The sequence below is a fragment of the Sorex araneus genome, chromosome 9 (assembly GCF_027595985.1).
Source record: "Sorex araneus isolate mSorAra2 chromosome 9, mSorAra2.pri, whole genome shotgun sequence".
NCBI lineage: Eukaryota > Metazoa > Chordata > Mammalia > Eulipotyphla > Soricidae > Sorex > Sorex araneus.
The window spans coordinates 53,508,148-53,528,337 of NC_073310.1; the positions used below are offsets into that span (position 1 = coordinate 53,508,148).

Genomic DNA, 20,190 nt, shown 5'->3' on the forward strand with positions numbered 1-20,190 from the left:
TTATCTCTTCAAATATTTTACCTTCTGGTGCTGTTCATTCTTCTGCTTTGAGACTCTCCTTGGCTACAGAAGAATACCAACCATCTAGGAAAGCATTAATTAGGTTTATTAAAATTATAATACTGTGTTGATAAAACTAATAAGAATGTGAAAGGGTAGGCTACTAAAAAAGGATATATGTGTAGCACAAAGTTTATTTCAGTATATTATAAATCACTGTCACTGTCATCCCGTTGCTCATCGATTTGTTCGAGTGGGCACCAGTAACGCCTCTCATTGAGAGACTTATTGTTACTGTTTTTGGCATATCCAATATGCACGGGTAGCTTGCCAGGCTACCGCGAGGGCTCGATACTCTCGGTAGCTTGCCGGGCTCTCCAAGAGGGGCGGAAGAATCGAACTTGGGTTGGCCGCGTGAAAGGCGACTGCCCAACCGCTGTGCTATCACTCCAATAATTCCTCTAAATCGAGAAGGAAACACTTTTTGCATTAAAAAAAAGTATCTGTTACTTCTACTCTGTTCTGGTATGTTAGCATTACAACAGTCAAGACATGATCCTTTCATGCAAGGGGAGAAGGGGTGATGGAACACATCTGGCAAAGATCTGGGGCTGCTCTTGGCTCTTAACTAGGCTATTTCTCCAAGCACTATTCATGGGACCATGTGGTGCTGGGTGTCTCACCCAGGCCTCCTGCATGCATATATGCTCTGAGACATAACCCAATGAGCTATGTCTGTGGTTCCAACTGCCTTGTGTGTTTCTGGTTTGTTTTCTGAGCCATAACTGGCAATGCTCGGGAGACCATAGAGAGTGTTAGGTATTAAGGTGTGGAATCCAGATTGGCTGCATGCAAGGCAAACTCTTTATCTGTTGTCGTATCTCTTTGGCTCTCAGATCCTAGCTTCTTACACTGTCGGCTGCAACCCATGTGGAGTCATGTAGCTGAATATGGAAGTTGTTTCGAAGTAATTTTTAAAAAATGATTTAAAACAATAAATGTTTCACTTGTGTATTTTTTTTAAAAAATAACTCTCTACTCAGCAATTCATAAAAAAAATCAGGTGAAAAATTACTGCAAGTGGAAAAATTTAAGAAACCCAGGCCAGGGCTGAAGAAATAGCACAGCGGGTAGGGAATTTGCCTTGCATTGTAGCTGACCCGGGTTCGATTCCCAGCATCCCATATGGTCCCTTGAGCACTGCCACAGGGTAATTCTTGAGTGCAGAGCCAGGAGTAATGCTTGTGCATCACCGGGTGTGATTCAAAAAGCAAAATAATAATAAAAAAAACAGGTCTAGATAATACATAAATGAATGAGCATGATTATGTTGCAGTAACACTTCATTCACAAATGGGCAAAGGAGTCTTTTTGAGGGGTGGAATGGCATTGGAATTTTGGGGATGGGTGTCATGAGTCCTACATATAGATGTGTAATACTGTAATCCATAAATCCTGTGGGATTTTAATCCAATGATAATCAATAGAAATATGTAGAATACTGAAAGACGATTTTACTAACAAAAACAGATGGTGTCATTTTTCAACCTGTCATCTCAATCAGAAAGAGTATAACTAATTTTAGGCTGTGTTTTGGAAGTACACTTAACGGGATAGGAAAAGGGTGTGAAGAGTACAGGAGAGAAGAGAGATTTTAATGTTTATCTCCAGGATCAAGTAATTTATGGGTTGTGATTTCGCTGATTACAGAACAAGGTTGTTGAAAGTCTTTAGCCTGTTGCCTTCCAGTGTTGTCATCTTTAGTCACTAAAGAGAATGCCAGTGCTTTGTAGAGTTTTAGCATCCCATCAGTCATGACAAGGAATACTGTTATTGCTTTATATGCATAACTTGTTAAAATCACCCAGACATAGAGAGAGTACAGTAGCACATTTGCCTTGCAGATGGCCAAAACTGGGTGTCATCCCGCCACCCGATACGGTCTTCAGAGCTTGCTCAGGAGGGATCCCCTAGTGCAGAGCCAGGAGTAACCCCTGAGCACTACTGGGTGTGACCCCCCCCAAAAAAAAAACCAAAATTTCCAAACACTTGAAAACAGAAAAATGAAAGTGAATCACTTGTATTAAACCAGTTTTGCAATGTTGCTAGAAGAAGGAAAGAAAATTTATGAAATGGGCTTTAAAAACATATGCTTTGCTCATGGCTATCAAGCATTTGGTAGCAGCTGGCTGGAAGAAACATCGGCCATCATCTACCAGGGGATGGGACTGATTTACAGACCTACCTTCTTGGTTATGAGCTAGAATCCAGTCCACAATGGCAAGAGTACTGAAATGGAACCTGACCTATCTTATTAGGAGCTCTCCTGATTCACCGAGGGTTCCAGTGAATTATGTACTGTATTTCATGCAAAGGATTAAAATAAATATATAACACAATAATGAAAAAAAAAACCCCAAGATAAACCATTTACTTGTGTGTTTAGTGACCCGCACAAAGAATGAAAGTTATCTTTCCCACCGTGTCATCTTTTATTTGAAAGTCAGCTGGAAGCAGCCAGATTTGACTCAGCATTCTAATTTCCAGTAATGGGAAGCACTGGCAGTGGGGAGTTGTTAGTGAGCAAGCACTAGAAACTCCATCTTGTTCTTTGAATTTTGAACCTTTTTTTTTTTTTTGCTCCATCTATATTTCCCCTCAGATTTGAGAAGTGTTTCTATAATCTCTGTGTTTAGTGTTAAACCAGGAGCTAAACACAAACTAGAGCAGATAATAACCTCCCATCTTTGATAGTCTTATCCCAACCACTCAAGGTCACAGAGTACAGAAATGTGACATTTTATATAGAACAGGTTAGCATGTCCTAATGATTTCATCCAAGCAGTGATGCCAGCAGGACTACTGCATGCCTGGATCTCTTGAACCCCAACAGCCCACTACCCTGTGTATTTAAAAAAAAATTTTTGTGTTTGGGGCCACACCCAGCAGTACTCAGGGCTTGCTCCTGGTTCTGCACTCAGGAATTCTCCTGGTGGTGCTTGGGGGAGCATATGGGATGCTGGGGATTGAACCCAGCTCCACCCCATGTAAGGCAAATACACTGTACTATCTCTCTGGCCCCATACCCTTTATATTTTTGCCTACTTCTTCACTAACCCTACATAACTCCAAGCTTGAGCCTGTAGAATAATACAGTTTGAGGATAAGCCTTCTTCCATTTGCTTGAACCCACCAACCATTGTCTCTCAAGTGTTGGTCTTTGGAGTCTTGAGTAGCTGGGACTTGGATTCAGTAATAGTAATGTCACAATTGTGACATTTTAATTTTGATAGTTTTGGGTAGTGGTTTCATTTGCGTAACTCTCTTTACCCACTTTGGCTTTGATAGGCTTTGCTTTCTGTACATGATTCTGTGGCTCAGAAGAATTACGGTCCTGTGTTGCCTCCTATGCCCGATGATATTGATGAGGAGGAAGACTCAGTGAAAATCATCCGCCTGGTCAAAAATAGAGAACCGCTGGTGAGTTTGGGTCTACATGTTTGTGCTTAGGTCTGAGCAGATGTGATTAAAGTCAATTATGTCATCTGTTCTCTAAAATATTCTTCCTCTGTGTCCTCAAATTCTAAAATTAATAAAATATTCCTATCTTAAAAATAAAATCAGAGGGGCTGGAAAGTTAGCATAGTGTGTAGTGCGCTTGCCTTGCCTGAGGCTGACCTAAGTTTGATCCCTGGGACCCATAGAGTCCCCACACCTGCCAGGAGTGATCCCTGAGTTCAAAGTCAGGGATAAGTCCCAAGACCACTGGATGTGGCCTCCAAATTTAAACAGAATAAAACTAGAAAATGGAAAATTAGCAAATAAAATGTCAAAAGCAAATAAAATAGTTAAAAGCAAATGTAATTTAAAATATATAACATGTTGGCATAACTAAAAACAGGGTGCACCTGTCATAGTGATTTGAGATTAAATGGCAAAACTGGAAATAGCTGTTTATGGCTTTGGGGGGACACCCCCAACAGTGCGCAGGAGTTTACTTCTGGCTCTTTGTTCAGGGATCACTTCTGGCAGTGCCGAGGGACCATATGTGATACTGGGAATTAAACCTGGGTTGGCCGTGTGCAAGGCAGATACTCTATCTCCTGTAAATGGAGGCTCCAGCCTCCATTTATGGCAGTTTTTAAAAAACTAATTTTATTACTATTATTTTTTAATTTATTTTATTGGGTTGGAGCGATAGCACAGTGATAGGGCATTCGCCTTTCACACGGCGATTCTTCCGCCCCTCTCAGAGAGCCCAGCAAGCTACCGAGAGTATCTTGCCCACATGGCAGAGCCTGGCAAGCTACCCATAGCATATTGGATATGCCAAAAACAGTAACAATAAGTCTCACAATGAGAGACATTACTGGTGTCCACTCGAACAAATCAATGAGCAATGGGATGACAGTGACAGTGATAATTTATTTCATTAAGCCAACATGAGATACAGTTAGGAAGCTTTCATATTTGAGATTTAGTCATACAGTGATCAAACACCATCCCTCCACCAGTGCAAACTTTGCACCACCAATGTCCCCATTATTCCCTCCAACCCCATCCCAATCCTCACCCTGCCTCTATGGCAGACAATTTCTCAGATACTCTTTTTCCTCTCGGAGAGCCTGGCAAGCTATCGGAGAGTATCCTGTCCTCAGGGCAGACCCTGGCAAGCTACCCGTGGCATATTTGATATGCCAAAAACTATCACTGTCACTGTCATCCCGTTGCTCATCGAATGCCCTACCGCTATGCTATCACTCCAGCCCATGCCAAAAACAGTAACAACAGATCTCACAATGGAGATGTTACTGGTGCCTGCTCGAGCAAATCGATGAGCAATGGGATGACAGTGATACAATGATACAGATACTCTCTCTTTACTTTTGGGCATTATATTTTGCTCAGATATTCCCACCAGCATTCAAACCTGCCTTCCAGGGGCAGACGCTAGATCATTTATTTTCCATTGCTCATTTTGCATATCATGAGAGGCCACCTGTGAAGGCGCTGTGTGCTTCTGAAATTCTAAGAATGTAAATGGTTGGGTTCCAGAGACATCTCTGTAGGGCATTAGTCCATTCTGGGATTCAACTGGGAGTTTCTGGGTCTGGGCTGTTAGTGCGTGCCATGAGGCCATCTGGAGGTGGGTTATGGGCATGACATTTGGCATCAGGAGTGGACAGGGAGCCGGGGAGAGACTGCCCAGCTCCACTGCCGCCATGCAGTTTGGAAATTTAGTTCTGGAACCACATACCTGGGCCTTGCTTGTGTAAGCTTATGGTCACCGGGATTCCATCTGGAGTAGGCGGGGAGACTGCACCTGCTCCATCTGAGGTGAAAAACTAATTTTTAAATGATAGAGAAATTAAGCACCTAATATTTCAAAATATAAACATAGGCATTAAGTTTAACACAAGGATTTATCCAATAATAAATTCTATCAAGGAGTCTCTGGTGATATGCTACCATCCCAGTCAAAAAGGTATCATGCATGTCCTCATCTTCAGAAAGTGTGGATGTTACCTTTAGAGGAACCAGGTCAGTTTCTTTCATAGCTGGTTTAATTAGTGTTGTTAAAAAAAGTAATTCATCCAAAGTCTGAGAAGGTTTTTCAGAGTTACTGTATTTGCATATGCAGGGAATATTATAAACTTTTCTTAGAATTGCTTTTCTTAGCAAATTATAGTAGAATTTGGCAACTTTAGAAAAACTGTACCTAATAGCATTTTTCTCTACTTCTCCTTTTTGAGGGCAGAACACTTTTCATTCTGGACTGGAGAGATAATTCACAGGTTAAGGCACATGTCTTGCTCATGGCTAACTTCGATTCAGTCCTTGGCACTGCCTCTGGTTCCCTGAGTCCTGTCAGAAGTGATTCCTGTCAGAGTGATTCCTGAGCACAGAGCCAGGAGTATTCTCTAAGCACCACTAGTGGTGGCCAAATACCAAAATAAGTAAATTAAAGAAGAAAATTTCCATGTTATTTTATCCACAATTTCCATTCGGCTTGCTATCCATTTCTACATGAAATCATTTTGTTTCAGATTCTTGCTTAGTTGAGTTAGCATAAAAAGCATTTTTTCCCTAAACATATGTCTTTAAATTCTAGGTTTCTTTTATATATTGAGTGAAACGTAAAATATTTTGGTTACTTTCAAGGTACTTTGTCTTAAAACATTTCAGTCAAGGCCAGAGCAATAGTATGGTGGGTAAAGAACTTGCTTTGCACACGCATGGCCTGGGTTCGATCTTGGCACCTCATATAGTCCCCCAGTCTGTAGTGGGAGTGATCCATAAGAGCGGAGCCAAGAGTGTACCCTGAGCACCCTTGGGTGTTGCCGTTGGGTCACTTTTGTTCAAGGAGTCCTGTATTACAAAGTAAGTTGCTGAGGAAATAGCTCCAAAGGCTTGAGTGCGTGCCTCTGACCCCAGGTTTGGTGCGTAGCACCTCAAGATCCCCCAAGCACCTAGTGACCCACAGCACTGCTGGCTCTGCGCAGCACCACCAGGCCTGGGTATTGGACTATCCAGTCCAGATAGCTGGGCCCAGTATGCCGGAAGTGTCCCCCGGTACTTTCCTGTAAGCACTTCTTGAGAGGCCCCCATGCAAATGTATTATGGACCTGACACAGTCCAGGAATTCAGGCACTCACTTGTCATGCCCGGTTCAGTTCAGCACCACATATGCTCAGGGATACACTCAAGTCCTGCCAGGAGCGAACCCTGAGTACAAAGCCAGGAGTAATCCCAGAGCACAACTGGGTGTGGCTAAGAAATGGAAGTGTGTTATGTTGTTGTTGTTGTTATTGTTTTTGAGAAGCAAAGTTTTGTTTTGTTTTTTAATTTTTTATTGAATCGGCATGAGATACAGTTACAAAGCTTTCATGTTTGAGTTTTGGTCACACAATGAGCGAACACCCATCTCTCCACCAGTGTATATTTTCTACCACCAATGTCGCAGTATTTCTCTCTCCCCCCTACTCACTCCCCTACCCCTGCCTCTATGGCAGACAGTTTCCCTCTTACTCTCTCCTTTTGGGCATTATGGTTTGCAATACATATACTAAGAGACCATCTTGTTTGGTCAAGAAAGGGAAGTTCTAATTGGGGTGAAGATAGTTGCTTATTATCCATATGCTCAAAAGGAGAGGAGGAAAGAGGGAAGAGGGAGAAGGGAGAGAGGAGAGGAAGAGGAGGAAAGAAAGGGAGAGTGGGAGAGGGAGAGATAGAGACAGAGAGAAAAGGAGAGAAACTGGGGACATTCCTTGTGGGAAATGTACACTGGTGAAGGGACTGGTGTTGGAACTTGTATGACTGAAACCTAATCATGAACAACTATATAACTATGTATCTCAAGATGATTAGGTAAAAAAATGAGTTATTATATGCCAAAAAATTGCCTGTTGTGATTTCTGAAAAAGTATTAAAGTTTTAAACACTGATTTAACAATGGAATATAGAATCAAATACAAATAATTACTTGCCTTGAACTTTTTCTCATCCAACTGTATTATTTGTTATCTTTTTTAATTAAAAACTTTTTGCTCACCTTGAATTATATAGTTGTTGATAGCGAGTTTCAAGTATTCAGTGCTCCAACTCCAAACCCACCACGAGTGTCCGAGTCCCTCTACCCAGGTTCCCACCTTTTCCTCACCCCACCTACTTAGTAAACTTATCTTTTTTAAATTTACTTACAGTTTAGGTCATAAGTGATTTCGGTCGGTTACTGTGTGGGAGCGATAGCACAGCTGGTAGGGCGTTTACCTTACACGTGGCCTACCAGGATTCGATTCCTCTGCCCCTCTCGGAGAGCCCGGCAAGCTACCGAGAGTATGCCACCCGCACGGCAGAGCCTGGCAAGCTATCCGTGGTGTATTCAATATGCCAAAAACAATAACAACAAATCTTACAATAGAGACATTACTGGTTCCCACTGGAATAAACTGATAAACAACGGGATGACAGTGCTACAGACAGTGCTACTGTGGGGTAGGATAGGATAGTTGAGTGAATTTATCTAGGTAGTCCTAAGAGGTAGACAGATTTTCAATAGAGTTGTGATTTTACCTTTAGCAAGTATCCTTTGTCAGTTTGAAGTTATTGAAGCCACAGAATTACCACAGAAAAAGCAAAAGAACCAATAACTAAAAGAAAATTAAGAGTTGAAGGAGAATGTGTCCCAAGTGGTAAGAATCAGTAATAAGGCAAGATGAGGACAACAGGATCAAGTAAAATTCTGTCAAGCAAATGGTTAGGAGATGTTTGGCGAATGTGTAAGAAGAAGCCAGAAGATACAGTAACCCAGGGGGCTGGGTATCAAGATTAGCTAAGAAAACAGTTTTGTTTATTAGACCAGGATCAGATATGACAAACTAAATACCAGGCTTGCGTCAGATCACATAACAGGAGGTTCTAGAGTGTTCCTTACAAGTACAGGTTACTTGCAATCTCAGCTGATGGCCCCTAATCAGAAATCTAAGAGGATAGACTGCTTAGGGTGTTTTGAAAATCAATTAAGATAGAATGCACTTAAGATGCCTCATAAGTTCTCATGTATTGTGCAGGCATTATGTAAATGTTACATCATATGCTACAAGGCAAGCCAGGTGGTAGCTAAGGAGAGAATGGTTGCTTGGGTGAAGAGGTAATGAACTCAGACTGCCTAGGGATTTGGTAATGGAAAGCCAAGGGCATGACTTTTTTTTTTTTTTTTTTTTTGCTAAAACATTGCTCCCAAGTTACAAACATAACATAAACTGTCTTCCTGTGTCCATACAGAAAGGACATTGCTCTAAGGTAAACTAAGTTCCCTGCGGCAAGACTAGAAGGACAAACCCCATGTTCTCCTATGGTATAGCACATTGCTATATTTTATTGAGTTTTATTTTATTTTCATGCAAGTATATATTAGAAACACACCAAGAACTTGTAATAATAAAACTTTAAATGTAATATGGGACTAGAACTATTAAAGAATTAAGAGATCAAAAGATAAATTCTAATCACAAAGAAATCATTTTTCAGGTCCAGAGTTATCCTCTAAGACTCGGTTTCAGGGTGCATATCTATGACAAAATAACCCATAAATGTTGGCGTTTCTTTTCCATATTTACACATTCTGGAAGTGATTTCATCCATGGCTTAAAAAACATCTGTGTGTCTGTGATTCCCAGGGCTATTTCTCTTGCAGACCTTTCTTTGATCCTTAAGTTTGTGTGTCTGTCTGTTTACATGATATCTCCATTTGGACATCTAATACACAGCCCAGTCTTCAAGGTCCCAAAGTAAATTGATCTTTGTCCCCAAATGTGGTTGACCCAGAGGATTCTACCACAGCCAATGACAGCCCCATCCTTCAATTGCGCAGCCGGAATCCAGTCAATCTTTGATACCTCACTTTCCCAGTCCATTTCTAATCCCCCTGGGAAATCCTTTTTGTTTTGGCCAATGACACATCCAGAGCACTTGTCATCACTTCTCTTGCCAATCAGATCCATGGCTCCAACCTCTTTCCCCAGGATTATTGTGACATTTTTTCCTTTGCCTTTTTTGGCTCTTTTGCCACAGTAGTGAACCTTTTAGATTATGTTGTTCCTGCTTCAATCGTTTTGATGATGTCGCTGCAGGGGTTTCCTGCTTTTTTTTTTCCTTTGAAGAGGGGCAGGTGTGAATTAAATCCAGAGTTTTTAACGATGATTTACACATAACATACTTATTTTATCTTTTGTTTGTCTTCTCTCTTAGAATACAAGTTGCTAAGGCAACTAGGATTTTTTTTTAATCACTACATAGTTCTTAGAATAGAATTTGGCACATAGTATGTTCTTATCAAGCATTCACCAGCTTCATTGAACCACAGAATGAGAAGAATTAAGCATTACACACAACACATTGCATGCTGCTGTCCTGAAAACAGTTTAATCTGTGGCAGAGAGCTTTCTTACGCTTACCTAATTCTGTCTCAAAAGTTAATCCTTAGTTTTGTGGCGAAAGCAGTGCTATGTTTCCTACATATTTGGAGTCTGACAGGCTCAGGGGTGATTCTGGGTCCGAGTCCCTGAGACTTTCCATGACGGGATAGCTAAGACTGGAATCTGATGGCTCCCGAGTTCCCATATTTGGTGCCTGGATTGGGCTGGTGAGCACTGTTTTTTCCCTCGTGGTATCTTTCCTTGGCTGGCTTGGGCTTCCTCTCAGCGTGGTGCATCCTGATGTCTAAAACAGTGAGTGACTCTCAAAGAGAAGAGTTTCAAGAGTCTAGATCTTAGAGGCAAGCATGGCCTTGGATGCCTCTGAAGCGTTCTTGGCACTGATGTTGGAAGGAATTTGATGGCCTCCACATGATTCCAGCTCCCACAAGGGCGATGAACTTAGCTTATGAACAGATTATAGAAAGTTCTAGAGTAAGCACTACTGAGTGGTCATTAAGAGGAACAGTTTAGGTCCATTTTCCTTACCTAATTTCTGGCTTCATCATACACTTGTTGTCCCATGTTAAATTGTAACAGCTTGGAATTCAATTCCTCATAAAACGTGGATAAATAATCATATTACTAAACCCCCCTACCATTAGGCATACTTTGGTGGGAAGTTTTGAGACACATTAAGGAAAATGAAAGCAGATACAATCATACAAAATTAGTTGTTTGAAGAACATTACATTTGGAGGGCTGGAGAGATAGTACAGTGGGTTGGTCACTTGTTTCACACGTGGCCAGCCTATATTCAATCCAGGCATCCCATATGAACCCCCGGGGCACTGCCAGGAGTGATTCCTGAGTGCAGAACTGGGAGTAAGCCCTGAGAACTGCTGGCTGTGACCCAAAATCCAACAGTAAAAGAACTCTACTTTGGGGAGCTTGGGATACGGCGTAAGTAGTAGAGCACATGCAAAGGCCCTGAATTAGGTCCCTGGCTAAGCTTGCCCTTCCCGCTGCAGCACAGTTGGGTATGGCTCTGATGGCCCCCAAGAACTGCTGAGCTTGAACACTACTGAGAGTGGCCTCTGTTGCAAAACTTAAAAAATGATAAATATACACACACATACACATATAACAGTGACTTTGGTGACATGTTGTTTAAATAAAATCAGAAAAAATGCCAATAATTGGTGAACCTAAGGTATATGACTATAAAAAAATCTTTATTTGGTCTTTGATAATTATGAGATATTCTACATAAAAGCTATAGATGCTGGCACCATTGCAAATGTTATCAAAACTACAAAAATAAATAAAATAAAGGAAGAAAGATTTTTTGGCCTCATGTGCATATAGATTTGATAACAAATGCTACAAAATCATTGCTACCTGATTTCTTTGTTATCTGCTAATTTATAAGATGGTCCTAATTTTGCTGACATATATGGCTTTCTTTTAATATTCTTAACATTTTGGAGCTGCAGCTTGTCATGCTCAAAGGCTACTTGCTCCTGGCTCTATGTTTGGGGGACACTCCCAGGCAGTGCTCACAGTAGAAGGTGCTGGGAATAGAACTTGGAGTTCCTCAATGCAAAGCATCATGCCAGGCTTTTGATGCTGTCTCCCTGGCCCTATTTTTGCATTTTTAATTGATATATAATTGTCTGAACTTTAGTTCAGATATCCAACATAATGATTTGGTAAAAGATAGATAGTAAATAATCACTACCATTTGTCTAACATTCATTCCTAAAATAGTTGCCAATTTTTCTGGCGAGAACTTTTTTTTTCTTTTAATTTTTTAAATTTTATTGAATCACTATGAGATAGTTACAAGCTTTCATGTTTGGGTTACAATCACACAATGATCAAACACCCATCCCTCCACCAGTGCACATTTACCACCACCAATATCTCGGGTATATCAATCACAATATCCCGTTAATCACCGATTTCTCGGGCGGGCTCAGTAACATCTCATTTTGTCCTTTCTCTTCTCTGAGATCTTAGAAGTCTATTTCAACTTGGCCCTCCTAACGATGTTGCACTGGGAACTCTTCAGGGTCAGGGGAATGAGATCCAGCTTGTTACTGGATTTTGCATATGAATACACCATGGGAAGCTTGCAAGGCTGTTCCATGTGGGCAGGAAACTCTCCAAAGATTGCCAGTTTCTCTAGAGGGAGAAGTAGGCTAAAGATAACTGAGAGCTTGCTTTTAAGTCTCTCTGGATGTTGGCCATTGATGGGATTACACACACCTGGGTTCCTCTGCCGGTACCTTCATGCATGAGGCCTGTCCGAACGTGTAGAGAGGAGCCTCCAGCATGGCTGTAGCTAGGTTCCGGTGGTCTTTGGCCGCCGGGAGCTCTGCTTGGGGTGGGGAGGGAAGCTGGAGCCCATCTCCTCCAAGGGGCCCCGGAGAAGACAGCCAGGCGTGCAGGTAAGAGACTCTGTGCATCACTCTATGGCATTGATGCCTCTATGGCACACAGTATTCCCCATACTCTCTCCTTTGGGGCATTATGGCTTGCAACACAGATACTGAGAGGTCATCATAGTTAGTCCATTATCTACTTCCGGCATGCATCTCCCATCCCAACTGGTTCCTCCAGCCATCATTTTCTTAGTGATTCCTTCTCTATTCATCTGCCTTCTCCCCTCCACTTATGAAGCAGTCTTCCAGCTATGGGGCAATCCCCCTGGCTCTTGTATCTATTGTCCTTGGGTGTCAGCCTCAAGTGATGCTATTTTATACTCCACAAATGAGTGCAGTCCCTCTACGTCTGTCCCTCTCTTTCTGACTCATTTCACTTAGCATGATATTCTCCATATTTATCCATTTATAAGCAAATTTCATGACTTCATCTCTCCTAACAGCTGCATAGTATTCCATTGTGTAGATATACCAAAGTTTCTTTAACCAGTCATCTGTTTTAGGGCACTTGGGTTGTTTCCATATTTTGGCTATTGTGAACAGTGCTGCAGTGGATATATAGGTACAGATGTCATTTCTACTGTGCTTTTTTTCATCCTTGGGATATATTACCAGAAGTGGTATTACGGGGTCATATGGAAGCTCAATTTCTAGTTTTTGAAGGACTGTCCATATTGTTTTCCAGAAAGGCTGGACCAGTCAGCATTCCCACCAACAGTGAGGGAGCGTCCCTTTTTCCCCACATCCACACCAGCACTGGTTGCTTTTGTTCTTTTGAATGTGTGACAGTCTCTGTGGTGCGAGATGATATCTCATTGTTGTTTTGATTTGCATCTCCCTGATGACTAGCAATGAGGAGCATTTTTTCATGTGCCTTTTGGCCATTTGTATTTCTTTTTTAAGGAAACTTCTGTTCATTTCTTTTCCCCATTTCTTGATGGGGTTGGAAGTTTTTTTCTTATACAATTCTACTAGTGTCTTGTATATCCTTGATATTAATTCCTTATCAGATGGGTATTGGGTAAATATTCTTTCCCATTCTGTGGGCTCTTTCTATATTTTAGTCACTGTTTGTTTTGAAGTGCAGAAGTTTCTTAGTTTGATGTAGTCCCATTTGTTTATGTTTGCTTGCACTTGCATGGTCAGTGCTATTTCGTCCTTAAAGATGCTTTTAGCTTCAATGTTATGGAGAGTTCTGCCTACATTTTCTTCTATGAACCTTATAGATACATGTCTGATATTGAGGTCTTTAATCCACTTTGATCTGACTTTTGTGCCTGGCATTAGACAGAGGTCAGAGTTCATTTTTTTGCAGGTAGCTATCCAGTTTTCCCAGCAACACTTGTTGAAGAGGCTTTCCTTGCTCCACTTTGCATTTCTTGCTCCTTTGTCAAATATTAAGTGGCCATATATTTGGGGGTCTGTGACAGGATATTCAATTCTGTTCCATTGGTCTGTAGGTCTGTTTTTATCCCGATACCATGCTGTTTTAATTACTGCTGCTTTGTAGTAGAGTTTGAAGTTGGGTAAGGTGACGTCTGGTGAGAACTTCTAAGGCTTATAATGTCAGAGGCTAGAGAGAGCATTACAGGCTGAGGACATGCACACATTCTTTGCATAAAATTCATTCGCTGGCATCACTTGTTCTCCTGAGTACCACCAGAGTCATGCCCAAACAAGAAACAGAAGAAGCAATAAAAAGATTTGCAATGCATGTTTATTATTTAGAGTTGCCATCCATGCATTGCATCTTCATGATTTGTTTTATAACTGAAAATTTGAAGTGTGTTTGTGTGTGTTTGTGTATGTATGTGCATGTGTGCACATGCATCATTGTTTGTGTATGTTGCTGGGGATTGAACCCAGCAAAATACATGATGTACTGCTAAGTTATATGGCAAGCCATGTTTATATATTTGGACCGCCTTCACCCATTCTGCACTATGCCCACACCACCTCTGCTATCCCCCAGTCCTTTGTCTATCTCTGTGTGTGAGGGTGATTGTTTGTTAATTTTGATTTTTGTGACTCCACATACGAGCCAGATCAGACAGTATTTGTCAGTATGACTTTTATTTCATTTAGTATAATGCCCTCTATGTCTATCTACATTGTCGCAAATGGCAAGATTTTCTCCTTTTTATGACTGAATAATATTCTATTATGTGTATGTAGATTCTTTACCCATTTATAAGCCAGTGGACACCTAGTTTGTTTCCTTATTTTGGCAAGATAAACAATGAATGGGAAAATGCAGGTATCATTTCAAATTAGTATTTTTATTTCCAGATAAATGACCAGAGAATTATTTCAAATGAATATTTGAGCTGTGTTTTAATTTTTTTGAGAAAATTCCACATTGTTTTCCATGGTGATACACCAATTTACATTCCCACCAATAATACACAATGGTTTCCTTTTTCTTGACTTTCTTGCCAAAAGAAGTCTTTGTCTTTCTAATAATAGCCATCTAATAGGTATAAGGTGATATCTGAGGCTCTGATTTGCATTTTTCTGACCATTAGTAGTGGTGAGCATCTTTGTAACCACTGGCCATCTTTAGATATCTCTAATATGAGTCCTCCGAGATACTCTACTCAGTATATGTAATAGGTACTCTGCCTCTTTAGAATTTTATTTTGCTTTGTTTGCTATGGAGTTATATGAGTGCTTCACTTCTTTTGGATAGTAACCCTTTGTTTATCAAGACTTGAAAATATTTTATTCCAACTGTCCCTACTGGTTGGTTACTATTTCATTTTTACAGAGAAGATTTTTACTAGTCTAACTTCCCTGTTTTTTTAAATACCTTTGCTTTTATTGTCAAGTTCAAAAAGTTATCACTAAGGTTGATGCTAATCTAACTTTTTTTTTTAAGGGCCCTTATTGTTTCTGGTGACATTTGCATCTTTGATGGTTTGGGTTTTGTTTTGGTGTCTGGTGAAAATAAGGGTCCAGTTTTTCTTCTGTCTGTGGATGCCCAACTTTTTGATCACCATTTGTTGGAAAACTGGTGTTTCACCCTTATGCTGTTTGATTTTGTTTTGGCAATGGGTCAAACGTGTGTGGGTTTATAGCTGGGCTATCTTATCTTGTTCTTTTTATTGATATATTTTTATGCAAAATATTTCTACTGATTAAAATGTGCTTGGCACACAAGCAAAAATTCCACTTTCATTTTTGCATAATGAGCCTCTCATTAGTCTATGTTGATGTAATACAGGGTGATTTTCTAAGCCACTGCCAGTTTATTGGTAGGGAAAATCACAAAATAAGGCAGTCAAGTAACCATTGGTACCTGTTGTTCTTTAACATTTATTTCTTTTGCTTCTGAACATTTGTAAATGAGTATCTGGATTCTTTTTGAAATTGCTTTATACCCTTATGTCAAAATGTTCTCTTTGTACTGGGTACAATTGTAGTACATAAAAACCTTGGAGCAGTTGATCTTTTTTTCCATTAGTTTGCCTTAGCCTTGGGTAAAGAATATAACTTAATTTTGAATTTTTTATATTTTTACATCACTGAGGGCTTTTACTGTTAGTGTATAATGTATATCTGAACTGATAAGTCAGATGGCCTGGAGTTCGGTGTCTGATTTGTTTGATCTTCCTCTCTGTGCTTAGCTATCTTTAAAAAAACCTGTTTGTACCCTAGAATACAGTCATGTGAATTAATATTACCTTACAAAATAAAGCAGGCATGAAAGAGCACAACGTGATTTAAGACAAATAATATTTAAATACAAGGTATTTATACGAAGATGAAGATATGTATGCTTTTCAGAGTGTTGAAGAGGTTAAAGATTTCAAAAAATGGTTAAATTGAAGACCGAATGCACAAAAGTTCTAGATCTCGAAAAGAGGACCCAAAAAACAGAAAAACAGATGACACGGTGTTATTCCCTCATGCCTTTACTTTTTGGAAATTATTTTCATTTTTCCCAGGTGAATGGCCTTATTTCTATTTTTTTTTCCTTAAAGGGAGCTACTATTAAGAAAGACGAGCAGACGGGGGCCATCATCGTGGCCCGGATCATGCGGGGAGGAGCTGCCGATAGAAGTGGTAAGAGTTCACGGTCATGTGGTGTGATATTAAGATGTAATTAAAAGGATCACAACCTTTTGATATAATACAAAATTTTTTGTTTTGAAAGGGAGGGACCTATTTAAATAAATTATAAACCGATATCAGTCCTAGTTTGCCCCAATTTTCTATGTATATTGATTGTTTTAGTATTTCTGATTTGAAAAGTACTGTTGAAAAGGGTAACTCCTCTTTAAAAAGATTAAAATGATTTTGTGTGGTGAAAATGCATTTCTAGACAAAGCATATGGATTTTTTGTTTGTTCTTTTGTTTGTTTTTGTTTTTTGGTTTTTTTTCCCCAGTATTATGAGGTTGATTCACTGATTTCCTGCTGTAATAGAGGTAATGAGACCTGAAATTGCAAAGGTGCCTTTCTAATCTTCAAACATAGTAAGGGAGTCAGATAGCACTTTGAGCGTGCAAGGAATTACAGATACAGTTTCTTTTGTAGGAAACACTAAGAGATCAAATTTGTGTTTTGTCAGGGCTTATTCATGTTGGTGATGAACTTAGAGAAGTGAATGGCATACCAGTCGAGGATAAAAGGCCGGAGGAAATCATTCAGATTTTGGTAAGCTGCAAAGAATCCACCTTATTTTTTTTTTAATTTTTTTTATTTTTAATTAGTGAATCACCGTGAGGGTACAATTACAGATTTATACATTTTTGTGCTCATGCTTCCCCCATACAAAGTTCGAGAACCCATCCCTTCACCAGTGCCCATTCTCCACCACCAGTAAACCCAGCGTCCCTCCCACCCTCCCCAGTCCCGTCTCCCCCCACCCCACACTGCCACTATGGCAGGGTCTTCCCTTTCGTTCTCTCTCTCTGATTAGGTGTTGTGGTTTGCAATAAAGGTGTTGAGCGGCCATTGTGTTCAGTCTCTAGTCTACATTCGGCACTCGAAAGAATCCACTTCAGATTGCAGTGAAATAAAATGAAGGTGCCGGCTAGACAGCTCCACTCTCAGAGACACATATTCTGCATGTGCAAGAACTTGAATTCAGCGGCCAGCATGCATCACCGGGCCAGGGGCCCCTTAGACCGATTGGCGCTTGCTGAGCAAATATTACCAGCAAACTGATTGTCACCACAGATGGAGCCCAGTACAGCTAGTCCTGAGCAACACCACTGGCCCCTCTGGCCCAGCTCACCAAGGATCACTGGGAATGATACCAGCTCCCCTGAGCACTGCCTGGGAACTCCCATTCCACAAGTGAAATGAAATTATTGTTTTTTTTCATTTTTATTTTTTTCTTTTGGGAAACATGGTTTACAAACTGGTTTTAGCAGGAAGTACTGAACCCAAGGAGATGGCTTAAAGGAATTTGCATAGTGATGCCTGAGTCCAGTGCGCAGCATTGCATGGTCCTTACAGTGAGCATCCTTGGAGGTGGCCCCTGAGCACTGAGCCAGGAGTAGGCCCCAAGCTTGGCCAGCTGTGACCCCCACAAACCAAAATAACAGTAACAATAATAAAATAGTAGTTATCTGTGCTTTAAGGCACTGTGCATATTTTGTTTTGAAGTGACTATACGTGAGTTGCATTTTAAAAGTGTTGAAGTGCACAGAAGGAGGTAAAAGTGGACATGGTGGTCAATATTTTTAAAAACTTCTCTGACAAGCTTTAGTGCTTTCTCAGATTACAGGAATTTTTCCAACAACAGTTCTCTTTTTTCAATCTCGCTAAGTGTAGAAACCCCTAAATCATAAATTTTAGATGCATTTGGTTTTCTTCCTATTTAAACCTTCCTTCTAGAGATTGTCTTGTAACACTCTTTTTTCCTCCCTTTGCTATCAGGCTCAGTCTCAGGGAGCCATTACATTTAAGATTATACCCAGCATCAAAGAGGAGATGCCATCTAAAGAAGGCAAGGTAATCCGACCTGAAAAACCTTTTTCAAAAGAGTAAAGAAAAAAAAAAGCCTTTTATTTCTGGGGGTGACGCTTGGGGGAGAATTGGGGGTTAGTGTTTTTTCATTTACTATACATCCTCTTTCTCAACAAGTTTCATGTTTAGTGTGTGTGTGTGTGTGTGTGTGTGTATGTGTGTATGTGTGTGTGTGTGTGTGTTTTATGTACTTTAAAATCAGAGTTGGAAGAATGTAGGCCCACTAGCATTTTCTTTCTCGCCTTCACTTTAAATGAAACTTTCTTCCAGATGTTTATCAAAGCCCTCTTTGACTATGACCCACGTGAGGATAAAGCCATTCCTTGTAAGGAAGCCGGGCTTTCCTTCAAAAGGGGAGATATTCTTCAGATTATGAGCCAAGATGATGCAACCTGGTGGCAAGCAAAGCATGAAGGTGATGCCAACCCCCGAGCCGGCTTGATCCCCTCTAAGCACTTCCAGGAAAGGTGAGCACTGGCACGGCTGAGGAGCTATTGCCTGCTGACCTTTCGTTCTTCGCAAAATATCATACCAGCGGGAGTTGTGAGTAAATAAACACTGAGCCTTGCCCGAGACTCCTTTATCCCCCAGGTTTGAATTTCTCTTTTGTCTTAGTGAAGAGTGACCCAAACTGATGTGAGAGTCCCAGGTCGTTTTAAGATTTTGTTATAAGGTTTTGTGGAAACAGCACATTAGTAATGGAAACTGTATGCATATGAAGATTGCTATGAAGATTGCGGGGTGGAGGGGGTGGCAGGAGTAGTGGGGGGAGAATATTTTTGGAAATCTGGATAATTTATAAAATGTTAAAAATCCAAGAATTGAGTTTTTAATTTAAATGGCATTGTGTTCATTTTCCCTCTGACTTGCTTTTTTCTTTTTTCCCTCTTAAGACTTTGCAAAGTCTTATTTTGGTGCTATGTTAGTCTTGGATCTGTACTGAAAACTGATAGGCATTTTGACCTTCTCTTCCCCTAGGAGACTGGCTCTGAGAAGGCCAGAAATATTAATTCAGCCTCTGAAAGTTTCCAACAGGAAATCATGTAAGTTTTTTTTTTTTAATATGAACACAAAGAAACCCAATTTCACTGTTCGTTTTTGATTAAGCAGGTGTTGGTGGTAGAATGAGACATTTTATTGTTTAGTGATAAATTTTAAAAGATTAGTTTACTGGAATTAAGTACATAAAACATTCATCATAGATGTATTACTGTGAATCTTTTGAAAATAAGGAGTGTTTGGTGGTAAATATTAAAACCCCCCACTCCTGAAGATGGTGATGTGTGATCTCTGAATTTAGATGTTCTATAAATGTAACCTAAATGCAACTCTCTTTGAGCCAAAAGTTTGGGTATGATATTTCTTGGTGAAAAAAAGTGGCCAGTCCCCCCACTTTCTTTGGAACAAAAGCAGCTGTCCTTTAACAACCATTCTCATTCTTAATTATTTTCTTTACCTGGAAATTGTGACAACTCTCAACTTAAGCTTTTCCCTTCGTAGTTATTATCAGGCTATAAAGAAAGAATAAGGAAAAGGATAGTGTAGGTCTGAAAAAGATTGTGTGTATTTATTAACGTCCTTTCTTTTCCTTTCAACCTTCTATCAGCTTCTCTTTTATTTCCCCTTCCCATATATCACAAGTTTCCATCCCATAAATTTTCTACTTCATCTCCCCTAAATGTTTCATGGTTCCAGTTTTTTGTTGTATTTTTTTTAAGTGGTGGTCGGGGTCGAAGGAATCCTTTTGTTTTCAGCATAGCAATTGTATATTCAAAGGCAAAATGAGCAAATAAGTGGTCCTGGAATTTTACACTAACATCTGTTTTTAGTATTGTTGAGTTTTTCACATCT

The 20,190-nt window shown here is 40.2% G+C and overlaps 1 protein-coding gene across 5 annotated transcripts in view; it reads left to right on the forward strand.

Moving 5' to 3' along the window:
- MPP7 (MAGUK p55 scaffold protein 7) overlaps positions 1-20,190 on the forward strand; it is a 259,109-nt gene that overhangs the window by 175,832 nt on the left and 63,087 nt on the right. For all 5 annotated transcript variants that reach the window (XM_055147233.1, XM_055147234.1, XM_055147235.1 and 2 more), the window contains 6 exons: positions 3,349-3,480; positions 16,345-16,426; positions 16,934-17,019; positions 18,250-18,324; positions 18,610-18,806; positions 19,318-19,382. In XM_055147233.1, coding sequence (XP_055003208.1) covers positions 3,349-3,480; positions 16,345-16,426; positions 16,934-17,019; positions 18,250-18,324; positions 18,610-18,806; positions 19,318-19,382 — 637 coding nt within the window. The remainder of the gene's footprint in view (positions 1-3,348; positions 3,481-16,344; positions 16,427-16,933; positions 17,020-18,249; positions 18,325-18,609; positions 18,807-19,317; positions 19,383-20,190) is intronic.